General features: G+C 39.7%; 1 protein-coding gene across 1 annotated transcript in view; it reads right to left on the bottom strand.

Moving 5' to 3' along the window:
* Window positions 1-3015: 3015 nt before the first annotated feature.
* EFHC2 (EF-hand domain containing 2) overlaps window positions 3016-16603 on the bottom strand; it is a 213339-nt gene continuing 199751 nt past the window's right edge. The window contains exon 15 of the mRNA XM_045288314.1: window positions 3016-3301. Coding sequence (XP_045144249.1) covers window positions 3200-3301 — 102 coding nt within the window. The 3' untranslated portion in view covers window positions 3016-3199. The remainder of the gene's footprint in view (window positions 3302-16603) is intronic.

The following is a 16603-nucleotide window of genomic DNA, read 5'->3' as shown; positions in this document are numbered from 1 at the left end:
CCCCCACCCTCCCCCACACGCCCACCCTACCTCACAAACACTTGATAAGTTACAGATGATTTTTTCTGTAGACGCACGAATCTTTACATGCTCCATGGCTTGGAGAGTCTATCACTCTGTTCTATGCACTTGCTCCTGGCTCTGCTGCTGTTCCTCTGATGGATCCAGGATATTCACTGCTCAGGGATCTCAGATCTAGAGGATACACTCTACTCCTGGCTCTTCCTGGTAATGAGAACCTTTCCTCCTGCTTCACAGTGGGCTCATTTTATATAGTGCAGGAGGCACTCCAGGGAATCTTGTTCCTAATTACTCACTGGTGAATCCTATCAGTATTTCCCCATCTTACCAGACCCAGGCAGGGAAAAGGTTGTTTGCTCGGAGTGGAGGTCTTTGGCTAGAAGAGCCACACTCAATAATTCAGTGATTCCACACTTAAAGGGTGAAGGGAAGCACACAGGCACTTCAAATGATCTGCCAACGGCATCTGTACTCAATAGGGACTCAGAAAACAATTTAATGTGAACTTCAACAGTTTTTCATCAGTTTCTTCTGAAAAGATGTGACTTGGGTTTTCAAAGGACTTTATCAATCATTCCCATGATCCCAAGAATACTAAAAAATGATTGGTGCTTAGTACAAAACGTTTGCCTATATTAACCACCAGCTTTCCTGGCCACTCACAGGCAGCACTTGGTATTCTGTTAAAGTGAGAAAATGTTAGCAGCTAAAAATATAAGAAAGTGCAAAGGCTGTGAAGCTGTTTAATTTTTTAATCGCAACCGTGGAATAATGATTAAATTCTTAGGATTTCTTTTCTTCAGAGGGAAGAGAGCTAAAAATAAAGTATATGCAAAAATTACAAAACTTAGAAAAAAATTATTACCTTGAAATAACGGTAATAGTTGGGATGTCTCTCTTTTTACTTTTTTTGAGAGGAGGCAGAAATCCCAGCTCTCTGCTCTACCTCCCTGAAAGATTTAATTGATTCACAGGGTTTATTTTTGCTGTAAACCAGTGTTCTATACTCCTGAAAACCTAGGCAGAGTGCATCAGCATTTCTGGGCCACCTGGGACCAAGGGACGGGGCTGGCTGTGAGATTTCCAGATGGATTTTAAGACAATTCATTGATATTTACATAACAAGAATAAATGTTTTTCCTAAGATAGCATTTCCCTTCAGTGACTCAAGACCACCAGCTAAAGTGGGAGATACAGAAATTCTATTACATTAATAGTCTTTGTTTTTACGGCTTTGGCATTTATTAACTAGTGGGAGCTGTTTATTGGGTCATAAACTTTACTAATGGGGATATTATCTCAAAATTATAAATCTCCTTCAGTATATAGCTTAGTTATAAAAAGAATAATTATTTAAAGTGCCTGTATGGCTGCAATGTTTCATGTTTATCGGCATGATTCTTATAATGGTCATTTCATTGCTAATTGTGGGCTCGGACTGGGAACAACCAGGGCAGTGAGACAGGGCTATGGAATCGAATGAGCAGTTGTCACACCATGAACCCAGGAGCAGAGCACGACTTTGCTTCCCTTCCTCTCTTTACTCCTCCCACTCCTCAGGTGAACTGTACAACTCTGTAAAAGGGCTAAATTATCTACAGATGTAAGATCTTGAGCGAAGACAACTGACTGAAGAGTTGAATAGGTAAGTGACAAATCTGTCAGCTTGAAAAGTCATCGGAAAGTGTCATCCATCTAAAAGCTTTCTCTCGGGAAAGAAAAATCTTTCAAGTGACAAAATGGCTTGGCACTGTCAATTGTCTTCAAAAAAATGCACACGCAAAAAGAAAAAACCTGGGACAAAAATCAAGTCATCAAAATGAAATTTTATGACGAGATGGTTTGAGTATATAAATCGAGTCCATTTGTTTATTGAAAAGGCAGATGGTAACTAGTCAGAGTCATCCTAGGTTTAATGATACAAATAGTTGACTGATTAACTTCAAAAAAATGAAAGAGCCCTTGTTATCAAGCAAATTGGTACATCTGAGTGCCAAGAAGCTAGCTCATTTTTAGGCACGAAGCTGCTGCAAAGGCGGAATGAAAGAACAATGCGACTGAAAGGGCTCTTGAGATGCCATTAGCTACTCCTCTTGTCAGAGCTTTCCCTGAAAGGTAAATGGGAAGGCAGCACCTTCGATATGGGCTGCCAGTTGTCTCTGAGAGCACCAAGCAACTGGGTTTATGATATATAGGAACCACCAGAAGAATGGAGTAGACTGGGATTGATTTCTTTCAAAGAATTCCCAGAGGTCCAGGGTTATGACTTCTAAACAAATTGACACTATGTGGAAAAATTCTGGTGAGATTTGTGATGTTTTAGGCTTATAAGAAAAATGTTTAAAAGTAGAACTAGAGAAATCTGGGCTGGGCTGGGGGTGGGGCTATCTTGCAGTTTTAGATTTTAAAAAATTCTGGGAAGGGTGCTACATGTGTGAGAAATTAATTAAAAAATAATCTCTCAAATCTTCAGCATTCACACCCCTCAATATTTTAGTCATAATACATTTTGGTTATACTGTAATTAAAAACATATTCCTAAGCTAACAAGCTGGCTTCTGATAAAAAGGGCCTTCAAAGGTATAAACACTATAAATGTTTCCATTTCTCTCTTAAATTTTCTTGTTTTTGTGTCTGGGGGTTACCTTTTTGTCCCATTCCTTAACTAGCTTCAGGAAATAAATATCTTTACTCTTGAGAGAAGTTTAAAAATTATTTTGAAGAGGTAGGTTGCTACAAAACTTAATTATATAAGTAACACACATTTGTCAAGAGGATTTTAAAAAAGTTGAATAGAATCATAAGTTACTGCTCTGATATAATTTTATTTTCCACTGTCACACACAGCTATCAGAATTCATTTACTTTCCATGTTGGAATGAATCAAATTTTATAAATGGAAAATTATCATAAGATTCTTTGGTATTAATAAATCAGACATCTAATAAAAATGCAAGACATTTCTTCAAATGGCATTTTTAATAGTACCAGTACATCAGCATATAAAATGATGTTTTGAAAATCTAAAGTGACAAAAAAGAAGATTAATTGTGGCTTATGGATTTCAATTCAGTATGAATCTTGTTTCCTTTTGGCTTTTAATGAAATTGTATCTACAAAAATAAACTTGGCAAAATTAGAGTAGTAAATCAAAGAAAGTTGACCAAAAGTTACACGGTTAATCATCCTCCAAGCCAAACACATCCTTTAAAAGGGGTTTGTAGTTAATGTATCTCACAGGAACTGGTGACGGTGACCCCATCCAAGCATATTCCGTTTTCTAAGGGATAAAACAAGGATGGTTATAATTAGACCGCATTCCAAAGTACAGTTTTATAAATGCAACATCAAATTGCTCTTATTTTAGGTAAACCGCTTAACTTCAAAGCCGACTTTTCCACAGTCCACTTCACAGTACCATAAGACCTTAGCTTAGATCCTTGTTCTTGGTCATTCTTTCCCAGTACTGCAGTTACACATCAGCACCCTTTACCATAAGGCTTGACAGTACTTCCACTAGAGGACTAAGAGGGAATCTTCTGAAAATGGTTAGAAACTGATTGTGGTAGCAATTGTACATTACTACTTGATGTGATGGAACTATGGGATGCTATGATATCTGCAAGAGCTCCCAATAAAATAATTAATTAGTTAAAAAAAAAAGAGTGAATTTTCTTTCCTCTTCTGACATGGGCTTGGCCATGTGACCGGTTCTGGCCTCAGTAATGTTAGGAGATCTAGTATAAACAGAAGCTCTAACATGCAGGCATGCCTTGGCTTGACCTCTGCAATCATCAGGAGAAGAGCATGCCCCAGGTTGCTGCTGGTTCCAAATGACACAAGGGAGAGTCTAGCTTGACTCTGGCTAACCTATGAGCCCATGAACAAGAAAAGCAACTGTTGTTGTGACCCACTGCAATCAGAGGGGTTATTTGTTGGGCAGCATACTACAATACTAGCTGTTCTATACTTGATTAAACACTCAATTTTAAAAATCCAACCTTCATCAACCTAACAGTGAAAGAGCACTGGATCACTTACATTCTGCTTTGGGGAATAGGTTACACACACACATAGCTCCCCTCTGACACGCATGGGGTCAAGATTAGTTGGAACCAACTTGAAGGCAAGTTAGTTTTTCTTTACAAAAAGGAATCAGAGGCAGAAAATGGTTAAAATTAAGCTGCTAATTAAGTGGAGAAGCCTGGGTTTGTAACCCTAGTAGCGGGGCTCCTGAGCTGTGCTTATGCCCTGGGCTAGCTTCCAACATGGAGAGAGTACTAGGCCTATTCATAGGCAGCTGGCTCCTTTCCTACAAAGCTACATTTGGTCCTATCATTTTCAACTAGAAGAGTTAAGTAGAAGACAAGTGGTTCTTGAAGTGACACTACTCTACTCTTTTAAGAGTGCCTTCTGTTGGAAGTTGCCCTGGAACTACCCAAGTGCAGTGTAAAAAAGGAAATGACCATCCAGATAAAAGGGGATGATTTGTATAGTGCATACAACAGGTAAGTTAATACAATGTCCCTCCATACGCCAATGTTAGTACATCACGTTATATATTCTAAATGATCTTTTAACTAATGAAGGCTGAGATCAATAGTCATCTATCTCTACGATTCAACACATCCTCAAAATTTTTATCAAAAACTAAAAGGAATTTTTGCTTTTCATAGCACTTTAAAATTCTATCTTGTTACAGAGGAGCAGTCCAAATACACACATTTACAATTTTAGATAGGTTTTTAAAACCAATGAATGAAATATATTAACTATATGACACATAATGAAAGGCATTGTGCCACTCATATAACTATGATGAAATTATTCGGTGAAAACAATGTTCTATGGAGCAGGCCAGTATTAGATATGTTTCCTCATAGCTTAATAGGTAACAAAAGTCTTTCCCTTTTTTTTTAATCAATTTATTGGGGCTCATACAATTCATCACAATACATAGATCAATTGTGTAAAGCACATCTATACATTTGTTGCCCTCATTATTCCCAAAATTCGCTTGCCTCTTGGGTTCCCAGAATCTGCTAATTTTCCTTTTTTTTTTCCCCTCCCCTTCCCTTCCTCCTCCCCTTTCCCCCCTGCACCCTTAATAATTTATAAATTATTATTGTATCTTATATTACACTGTCCGGTGTCTCCCTTCACCCACCCCTCTGCTGCCTTTCCCCCAGAGAGGAGGTTATATGTGGCTCCCTGTGATCCATTCCCGCTTACTACATCCCCTTTCCCTCCTGGTATCGCCACTGTCACGCCTGGTCCTGAGAGGTTCTTCTGTCCTAGATTCCCTGTGTTTCCAATTCCCATCTGTACCGCTGTGCATCATCTGGTCTAACCAGGTCTGCAAGGCAAAATTGGGGTCCTGGTAGTTGGGGGGAGGAAGCGTTTAAGAACTAGAGGAAGGTTGTGGGTTTCATTAAAGCAAGGAATCATAATTTAAATTCTAAGAATAAAAGCGAAGGAAAGAAAGAAATTTCCACTAAGACAATGACAACTCAAGAGTTTGGAAATCAATTTCAAATCAAGGCCTTGAGATTTTAAATTAAGGATGACTTCAGATGAAAAGATAAAAGTTTTTAAAAGAAACGATAAAAGTTAGTCTACTTCTTTAAATTTTTACCTCTCTAATCCCAGGCCTGTCCCAAACCTTTCCTGACCTCTTTCCAGCCCCACTGTGCTCGCTTCAGAATCAATAGCATTTTCTTTGATTATATTTTATGCTGTATCACTATTCTCTAGGTTCCAGATAGAATTGTATTTTTCTGCCCCCTTATAAGATACATGCTATAAGCAGATTTGCAGATGCTAAGGAACTAAAGACCAATCTAGTGTCCAAGCTTCCACGTTAGGAAACTTTTTCGCAGATTACAAGCTTAAAGAGAACTGACAGGGAAAAAAATTTGGACCCAAAGGAAAATAGGAAATGGGTGGTTATGCCACAAAGGGGGGGGAAGTACCTCTTTCATACATTTAAGTTAGGTCTAGTTAAAGGAATCACATGGCCAATGTCTTTATAAAACAAAGAGACTTTGGGAACATGAGAAGTCTCCATACTATCACTGTCTAGGAGGAGTTACTGAGTGGTGCAGTTAACAAGCTCAGCTGCTAACCAAAAGGTTGACAGTTACCAGAAGCACCGTGGAAGGAAGTTCTGGACATCTACTTCCCCAAAATTAGCCACTGAAACCCTGATAGAGCACAGGGTTGCTCTGAGACACACAAGGTCACCAAGAAAGAATTTACTCAACGACAACTGGTGGTATCTTTGTCTAATATTTCTAACAAATATGCAATTGTTCCAGGCTATGAAAATCTATAGTTAAAATATTCTTTGTCTCTATTGATGCTTTAGTCATCCTACACTCTAAAATGCAAACAAACCCCAGGATCCTATTGTTTTCCTAGTAGTGCATATAAGTCCTAAGTGGAAATGATAGCACCATAATTTTACAAGTGGGGTGTTCATCCACAGTGGTCATTCTCATTTCAGAAGAGGATGTACCTGCTTGTGTATCTGTAAAAATGAGCCCCATGACAGTGCACATTTAAATCTGAACTATGAATGTATAGCAGGCACTGTCTGCATCCTTCCCTGTCCCCTCACCCTTTGCACTTTAGGACACCCCAGCCTAATTTCCAACCATGAGCCCTTGCCTTCCTTCCCCTGCAGTCTTTTCTTTGGCCGACTGTAACTTTCCCTGTGACAAGCCATAAGTGCCTGGGAATTCATTTCTTTCCCCAGGTTCAAGTTCAGCCATGACCCAATAACCAAAGGGAGTTGGTGAATGAATCCCACAGCTCCCCTCTATGGTGGGTATGTGTTGGCCACTCGATCCCAGTGTTTCACAATAGCATTGAGCACCAGTCATCCACAGTTGTAACTGGGTAGACAAGAGAGCATTACTAGCTTCCTAGGAGTTCCTGGATACCGGAAATGGTTAAGGTGCTCAGCTGTGAACGGAAAGGTTGGTAGTTAGAGTCTATTCTAGAGGTACCTTGGAAGAAGTGCCTACAGAGCAACTTCTGAGAAAGCAGCCACCGACCACTCTGGAGCACAATTCCATTCTGATGCACACTGCTGCCCCACGAGTCTGATACGATTCCAAGGCAACTGGTTTTCATCGCCCCTCACTCTTTTCTGCTTTTCAGTCCTCACTCCCAGTCAGGTGTTCCCTTTCCTTTCTTCTAGAACACTATTGACATGCCAATCTGCTTTTTAGAATTCAGACTCATTGCCATGGAGTTGATTCTGACTTCTCGGGAAGTCAAGTTAAGACGGTGCAATTTTACATTTTTACACGTTTAAAAAGCATTCATCAAATGTCTATGGAGACCATGGGGCATGCAGCTTGCTAAAAAAGCACTTTCTTGCCAAACCATGGACTCAAGTAGCAGTATCAAAATTTCAAATTGAAACTCATCTTAATCTGGAATTAATTATGTGTGCCACTTACCATTTTCTAGAAGGACAAAGAACTAGGAAAGGCACAGTACAAATCCACAATGATACAAAATCATGATTCCAAAGTGGCTAGGAGCCTGACTCAACAAGAGGGCTGAAGACACCTTTCAAGCAGGCTGCCACTAGAGCCACTTAAGTGGTCACACAAGTTAACCATGAATTACTTGTTCCACAATGGTGAAAATGCAGCTGTGGGTTTGTAAAATTACACCCTTTTGAAATGGGAAGTGAAGATGGCATTGGGTAAAAACCCAATAAATAGCAGCAGCCTAGGAAGGACAAAAAAAAACCAAACCCAACTGTGTGAGCTAATGGGGCCTGGATTTACTGACTTTTGACATTTTTAAAAGAAAATTTAATTGGATTGTCTCCTACTTTAAAATTTTCTATTGTCTCCAGATTCATGAGGGGGAAAGATCGGGTGCCAATTAAATGCCATGCTTCACTGAAACAAGGTTATTTTCATTTCTCCAAAATGTAAGGCTCACGTAGTAACATTTGTGATTTTACCACGTTATTCTCTATACTTGCTTGGAGTTGAAATAAACGTTTCAGTGGGAAATATCTATGAATTTGTAGAAAAATCCAGTGGTGTACTATAAAATTTAAATTGTGGGTTTTTTTTCCCTTTTATTAAGAGTGTTTTCCTTCTAATCAGGCTAACATGACCTTAGCAATCATCAAATTAGGCTGTCAAGACAATCTTAAGTAGTATGAAAATTTAAAAAACTTCGAATTAAGCTAATTGAAATTAATTTTAGGAAGTGAACCCTGTAAATGTTTCTTGAGATAATCAAAGGCATTTTTAGAACATAAGATAAAGCTTATTATCTTTCTACCCATTTGTGTCTCTATAGTAATGCCAACATTTCACAATCATTTATTTCCTTTTGTACTAGACAAAGCCACCATCTATGGTGGTGTCCTGTGTGTGTGATTATAGCTGAAAACACACACCGAGATTCTAGCAAGTTCCCTTTTCGCAAAACTGCACTATGGATAAGGAACATTTTCAAGGAGACAAAGAGTTTTTGTGCTTTAGTGATTCACTTATGTGTACAATTCAAGTAGATGTCACCTTTTCTCATTTTAAATCAAAACGGATTCCAACAGCATCTTGTCCTACTAGGGCAAGCTTTGTGCTTTCTTGATCTTTTCCATCACCTTATATGCATGTGAAAGTTGGATAATGAAAAAGTTAGGGAGAAGAATTGATGCATTTGAAATGTGTTGGCAAAGAATATTGAAATTACTGTGGCCTGGCAGAAGAACAAACAACTCAGTCTTCAAAGAAATACGGTAAGAGTGTTCCTTAGAGGAAAGGGTGGCAAGACTGCAACTCACTTTGGACATATCATTAAAGACCAATCACTCGAAAAGAACATCGTGTTTGGTAAAGTAGAGGGAGAACCAAAACACAAGAAACCCTCCATGAAACAGAGTTGTACAGTGACAATGAACTCAAATATACGAGTGATAATAAAGCTAGAGCGCTCCTCAGAAACATTTTGTTCTATTACGCAGAAGAGTGAGATGAGGTGGAACGAACTCATTGGCAACTAACAACATCGTTATGTGTTCACCAGCTATCTGTTAAATTTCATGAAAATGATTAGTAACCTTTTGTCAAATGTTGAATTCAACCACAAATATTAATAACAACTTGGCTTATTTAAAGTGTTGGCACTAGCCCTGATTGTATAATCCTTATTTACCTTTCAAGATTAAGCTGATCTCAGTTTCCTTTCCATAAACTGAGGATGATACACAAGGTTACCAGGGCACTAACATGTTACTGGGTATTCTATTATCTAAATATTAAAAAGAGAGCCTCAACAAGTAGGATCCCCAAATATACTCATCCCAAGGTATACTCAAGTGTCCCTACTTCCCACCCTCAAGGCTATATATAATTCCACTGTGACGAGAGAGCTTTCTGAGCCAATGGCTAATGCTTCTGCAGACACAGTACTCATAAAAGGAAGCTACAATTTCTGGAAAATTCAAAAGATAAGACATTAGTCACACAGTATAAGTTAAATGGTTTACATATGAACTGATTTCATGTAATTTTCTAAAACATGGCATCTGAGATTATCCAGACTGGCTCTAAACCATGAGCCCTATTTTGCCAGTTTTCCGGCTACCATCTGTGAGCAAACACAATAGAATGAAAATGGGGTCTCGAGGATCTGACAGTGCCAGGACAACATGCTGAGACCACAGATAGTCACAGAATGGAGTGAGAGTGAAATTACAATCCAGATGGTTCCCCAGGGCTGTAGTAGGGCCAAGACAGAAGCAGCCAAGGAAGCCCCCAGGGAATCCTGGCTAAGGGTCGCAGCCAATAGTCATGATGGGTGACAGGCGGCCTTTCTCCATCCACTTAGGAAAACCCTCTCTTACCGTCAGGCAGCAGAATGACTAAAAGTTAAACTAGTCACAGCTGCTGTTGTTGTTAGGTGTTATCGAGTCAGTTTTAACGCATAGAGACCCTATGCACAACAGAACAAAACACTGTATGGTCCTGCAACATCCTTATAATTGCTCCTATGCCTGAGCCCATGGTTACAGCCAAGGTATCAATCCATCTTGGGAGGGTCTTACTCTTTTCCGCTGCTCCTTCACTTTACCAAGCATGATGTCCTCCTCCAGAAATTGGTCTCTCTTGACAATATGTCCAAAGTATGTAAGATATAAGATGAAGTCTTGCCATCCTTGCCTTTTACATTGATGCAGACATAATTTTGCAAACCAAGAGCTGCTCGTCTGGATCTGGCCTTATATCCTGTTTTGGGGGTATGTTCCCTTAAGCCCAAGTCCCTTCTAGTAACAGACTCTGATGAGTTATTCTCCACTTACCCCTGAATATCCCTTCTCTACCCTTTTCTCCCAGGCTTCAACCCTGAGGGCACTGCCTCGGGTTTGCATCATTCCATAAATATCCTTGCAATTAGGCTTCTAGGTGACTTCGGCCAATGGGAGGCAGCAGCAGGAGTTGGGAAAACAAGAGGAAGTGAGAAGTCAAGGTACTCTTTCCACTCCCCCTTTGTGTGTTCTCCCTGCTGGGTGAGGGTGTGGCAGTGGGGACAGGGAGGTATTCTTCTACCTGCTGGCCTAGTTCTAGCTGCCCGGGCTTCAGTAACACCTGTCCCTCCAGGCTCAGTGATGGTAAAGGCTTCCCACGCCTGCTGGCCTCAGTGAGTGCTCCACCTCATGATTGGTCTCTTAATGCTACCCACTCCTCTGTCAATGGTCCCTTCATTAAATCCATGTACATGACCCTGAATGCGCTTCCTCTGCTGAAACTTCAATAGTCTAGAGATTTATCCTGCTCTGTTCTCTTGCTGAGACTGAAGACTTGGCTTAAGACTGCTAATCTGCTCCTTGCCAACTTCTGGATCCCCCCTTCTACTCCCTTTCTTGGAGGGACTTCCTGATGGAACTCCCTGATAGAACTCCTCTAGGCTTTCCATCCCATATCTTATATCTCAGAGCATCCCTTCACTCAGCCTCTGCTTGACTGAAGTCAGTGGCCCTGCTTCCAAAGCGTGGCTCTTCCCTCTGCTCTCCATGCACTATAGTTAATCGGGCTAAGGCCAAGAATGTGTCCCTTACGCCCATCAACGACAGCCACCCTTATCCATTAACACTGATGCACACATAACTTGTGTTGAAACTGGTACTGAGACCTACTTGGAAGTCCTTGTTCATTTTTTACTAAGACCCCAGTTAGGGAAGAGATTCTGATGAAGAAAAAAATCCACCTAGGACTAGAAACACCCAAGTTCTAAGTGATAACTGGTGGTGGTAACTTCTGGAGATCTGTCCAAGTCATATCTGGAACTTTAGCTAGAGCAAGACTCTATATGTAATATGCTGGAGGAAGCAAGCTACCTAAACTCTTACTTAACTCATGACTTGGGTCATGAGCTCAGCCTGTCACTCCTGGTTCTTAGTAACATGTTAATCTCATTCTTCACAGTTGAGGAGGGGTGTAATAGGAATATAAATTTCACCACCTGACGTTTGGATGTAGCAGACTCCCTCAAAGTGGTGAGCCCCAAAGGTCTAAGTGATATGTTGTCTCTGACCAACTAGGGTATAGAGATTTACACATCTGGTCTGAGCTCTCCATGGCCACTTTTGGCAATAATGACTCTCCTCTCTGAGAATCATGGCTCAGCAAATTTGACACATAACTGTACCCATAACTACCAATGTCAATCTCCCCTTGCATCTTGGTGTCCTTTACTGCCAGATATACATTATTAATGAGCAAAATAGTTGGCTAGTTGATTTTTTACTATTGTCAGAAATGCAAAATGTCAGATAGCTAATAAGTGTGTAATAGGTATGTACCCTCTGACTTAGAAATTTTACTGTGGAGCATCCCATATATGGAAAAGGCACAGAAAGACTAAATTATAAAATTGTTTACTGCAATATCGTTTCAGAGACAAAAATACAGAAACAACTTAAATATAGAGAGATTTTAAAAGGGTGACTAAAAGAGTCACAGTCTCAGAAACCTACAGGAGCAGTTCTACCCTGTCCTACAGAGTCCCTATGAGTCAGCATCGACTCAATGGTAGTGAGTTTCTTTTTTGTTTGTTTGTCTACATTATAGTTATTTTTTAAATCCTTTTATTGGGGGCTTGTACAATTCTTATCACAATCCAAACATCCATCCATTGTGTCAAGCACATTTGTACATTTGTTGCCCTCATCATTCTCAAAACATTTGCTTTCTACTTGAGCCCTTAATATCAGCTCCTCATTTCCCCCCTCCCTCCCTGGTCCCCCCTCCCTACATTATAGTTATTAAAGATAGGCTTGTGTTATTGTGTGAGTCTGGATAGACTAGAGAAACAAATCCAGAGACATTCATGTGTGTAGTAGAGAACTTTATATCAAAGAGTAATTGTATATAAAGAAAACATCCCAGCCTAGTCAAGATCAAGTCCATAGTCCAATATTAGCACATATGTCCACTGTCAATCTATAAATTCCTCCTCAAACTCATGCAACACATGCAATGATGCTGAATGCAGGAAGATCACAGGATAGTGAGTGGAGAGGCTCGTGGAACCAGTGGTGGTGGAAGCATCTCAGCACTAGCAGGGGTCTGAAAGTGGCTCCTCCGGCTCTAAGGCTCTGGCTAAATTAGCATAGCTCCATGTGACTTGTCATCAGGAATGTGTGTGTCCCACCTCCAGGGAGGAAGGCAGAAGTTCTCAGAATCCTCAGGAGAAGGCCATGCCCACACCGAGGTCTCATTGGCTAAGGGCTGATTAACAAGCTAGACTCCACCCCTTCACAAGTTGACAGGAGTTTATGTAACTGCCACAGTTGTTAGGTGCCATCAAGTTGGTTCCGACCCCAAGCTACCTTATTATGCACAACAGAGTGAAACACTACCCAGTCCTCTGCCATCCTCACAACTGTTCCTATGCAGGTGTCAATTTTTGCAGTCACTATGTTAATCCATATCACTGAGGAGTTTCCTCTTTTTTTTTTTTTGCTGCCCATCTACTTTACTAAACATGATGTCCTTCTCCAGGGACTGGAAGCTCACGAAAACATATCCAAAGTATATAAGATGGAGTCTCGCCTTTAAAGAGCACTCTGGCCATACTTCTTCCAAATTAGGTTGATTTGTCCTTTTAGCAGCCTGTGGTACTTTCAATATTCTTTGCCAGCCATAATTCAAATGCACACATTTTTCTTCAGTCTTCCTTATCCAATATTTAACTTTCACATGGATACGAGGCAATGGAAAATACCATGATGATGGAAAATACCATGGCACCTTAGTCCTCAAGGTAACAACCTTGATTTTCGATACTCTAAAGAAGTCCTTGTGTAGCAGATGTTAGCTAACACAACACATTTTTTATCTCTTGACTGCTGCTTACATGAACATTGCTTGCAGAAGCAAAGGAGAAAAATTCCTGACAATGCCAAATTTTTCTTCATTTATCATGTTACCTATTGGTCCTAGTTGTGAGGACTTTTCTTTCCATTGAACCATATCGAAGGCTGCAACACTTGATCTTCATTAGCCAGTGCTTCAGGTCCTCCTTACTTTCAGCAAGCAAGGCCGTTCCATCTGCATATCCCAGATTATCAATGTCTCCTTCCCATCTTGATGCATATTCTCCTTCATATAATCCAGTTTCTTGTGTTATTTGCTCAGCATACAGATTAAATAAGTATGGTGAGAGGATACAACACTGATGCATACCTCTCCTAATTTTAACCATGCAGTAGTCCCCGGTTCCATTTGCACAATTGCCTTCTGATCCATGTACAGGTTCTGCATAAGCACAATGAAGTGTTCTGAAATTCCCATTCTTCTCAAGGCTATCCGTAATTTGTGAACCATGCAGTCAAATACTTTGAGAAGTCAATAAACCACAAGCAAACACCTGTCTGGTATTCTCTGGTTTCAGCTGGAATCATCTCACATCAGCAAAAATACTCTTTGTTCCATGTCCTCTTCTCAATCTGGTCGGAACCTCTGGTAGCTCCCTGTAATATACCGCTGCAATCATTGTTGGATGGTCTTAAGCAAAATTTTACTCATATACATCAATGCTAATTGTTCTATAGTTTGGACATTCTGCTGGATCTCCTTTCTTTAAAATGGCTACAAATATGGATCGCTTCCACTCAATTGACCACGTAGCTCTCTTCCAAATTTCCTGGCAAATTTCCTTCATCAGCTTGTTGAAATATTTCAATTGGTATTCCATCAATTCCGGGATCCTTGGTTTTGGCTAATGCTTTCTGTGCAGATTGGACTTCTTCCTTCAGCGCCACTGGTTCTTGCTCATATGCTACCTCCTGAAATGGTGGAATGTTAACTAGTTATTTTTGGTACAGTGACTCAGTGTACATTCCTTCCTTCTTCTTTTGATGCTTCCTACATCGTTCAGTATTTTGCCAATAGCATCATTCAAGATTGCAACTCAAGGCTTGAATTTATTTTTTTCAGTTCTTTCAGTTTATGATATGTCAAAGGAGTTTTTCCTTTATTTCTAACCCTAGGTCTTTGCATATTTCATTATAATATTTCACTTGGTCTTCTCGAGCTGCTCTTTGAAATTTTCTATTCAGTTATATGATTTCATCATTTCTTTCATTTGCTTTAGCTACTCTATGATTAAGAACACATTTCAGGGTGCAGTGTAGCAACAATGAAACATACAACTTTCCTCTAGTTCCTAAATGCTTCCTCCCCACCCTCACCCCGCACTATCATGATCCCAATTCTACCTTAAAAGTCCGGCTGGACCAAAAGATGTACACTGGTACAGATAGGAACTGGAAACACAGGGAATCCAGGATGATCTCTTCAGGACCAGTGGTTAGAGTGGTGGTTCCGGAAAGGTGGAGGGAAGGTGGGGTAGAAAGGCGGAACCAATTATAAGGATCTACATATAACCTCCTCCCTGGGGGATGGACAACAGAAAAGTGGGTGAAGGGAGACACCAGACAATGTAAGGTGTGACACAATAATAATAATTTATAAATTATCAAGGGTTCATGAGGGAGGGGAAAAATGAGGAGCTGATACCAAGGGCTCAAGTAGAAATCACATGTTTTGAGAATGATGAGGGCAACAAATGTACAAATGTGCTTGACATACAATGTATGTATGTATGAATTGTGATGCGTTGTACGATCTCCCAATAAAATTATTTTTTAAAAATCCCTTAATCCAATACCAGTTAGTTCTACTATGAATGTTATATGGTGAGAAGTTCAACACTGATTTGTACATATTCAATTGTTTACACACAAATGGATCTCTTTATGATTTTTAGAATATACTTTTAAAACGGCTTATAAAACATTTTTTAAAAAAGAACACGGTTCAGAGTCTATTTTGACATCTATGTTGATATTTTCTTTATTACCTGTTTTTTGAAGTGACCTTTAGTTATTGTCATGAAATGATGTTCTTGATGTCCTCCCACATTAGTCATTAGTGCTCAGTACACATTACTGTTCAGTACACATTAGTGTCATTCGTGTTCAGTACACCAGATCTTTAGATGTTCTCAAAATTAAGGTGGGATAGATTCAAGGGTTTATTTTTGCTCTCATAGACTTGTTTCCATTTTCTTCAGCTTTAGCCTGAACTTACATATGAGCCATTGATGGTCTGTTCCACAGCCAGCCCTTGGCCTGGTTTTAGCGCTGATAGTGTGTTTCTCCATTATCTCTTCCCACAGATGTAGTCAATTTGATTTGCGTGTATTCTCTCTGGAATACTCCATGTATATAGTTGCCTTTTGTGTTGTTGAAAAGGGTATTTGCTATGAAGAAGTCATTAGTCTTGCAAAGTTCTATCATGAGTTCTTCTGCTTCATTTCTATCACTATGTCCATATTTTCCAAATACTGTTCCTTCCTCTGTTTCCAACGTTTGTATTCCAATGATCAGTAAGTATCAGTGCATCTTGATAGCATGCTTCATTAAAAGTCATTGGTAGAATCCTTCAATTTCTTCACCGCCATCTCTTTTGGTTGGTGCATTCATTCTAATAATAGTTATATTGATTGGATTTCCTTGAAGTCGAATAGATATAATTCTATCACAAACCGTATTGTACTTCAAGATTGATTTTGCAATGTTCTTTTTGACAATGAATGTCATGCCATTTCTCTTGATAGTGTTATTTACAGCATAGTAAATCATATGATTTTCTGATTCAAAATGGTCAATATCAGTTCATTTCAGCTCACTAAAGCCTAGGCTATTGATCTATATTGATCCACTTCATTTTTGATGACTTCCAATTTTCCTTTGCACATTCCAAGTTCCAACCATTAGCAGATTTTCCCAGCTGTTTCTTCTTAGCCCGTCAGTCAATGAAAATCCTGAAGGCTACACTCCCACAGGCTTTATCCAACTAATGTCACCATGGTTGACTTAGCTGAGAAATCAGCTCCTCCTCAGTCTCATTTCGAGTGCATTCTGACCTAAGGGACTCATCTTACAGCACTACCTCTGACAATGTTCTGCTTCTATTCATTAGGCTTTCTGTATCTGACAATGTTATGGAGCTACATATAAGGTTTTCAATGACAATTA

The sequence above is a fragment of the Echinops telfairi genome, unplaced genomic scaffold (assembly GCF_000313985.2).
Source record: "Echinops telfairi isolate 266 unplaced genomic scaffold, ASM31398v2 ScPeMD7_19;HRSCAF=73, whole genome shotgun sequence".
Lineage (NCBI taxonomy): Eukaryota > Metazoa > Chordata > Mammalia > Afrosoricida > Tenrecidae > Echinops > Echinops telfairi.
Note: the sequence above shows the minus strand (reverse complement) of the source record. Positions and strands in the feature narration are given on the sequence as shown.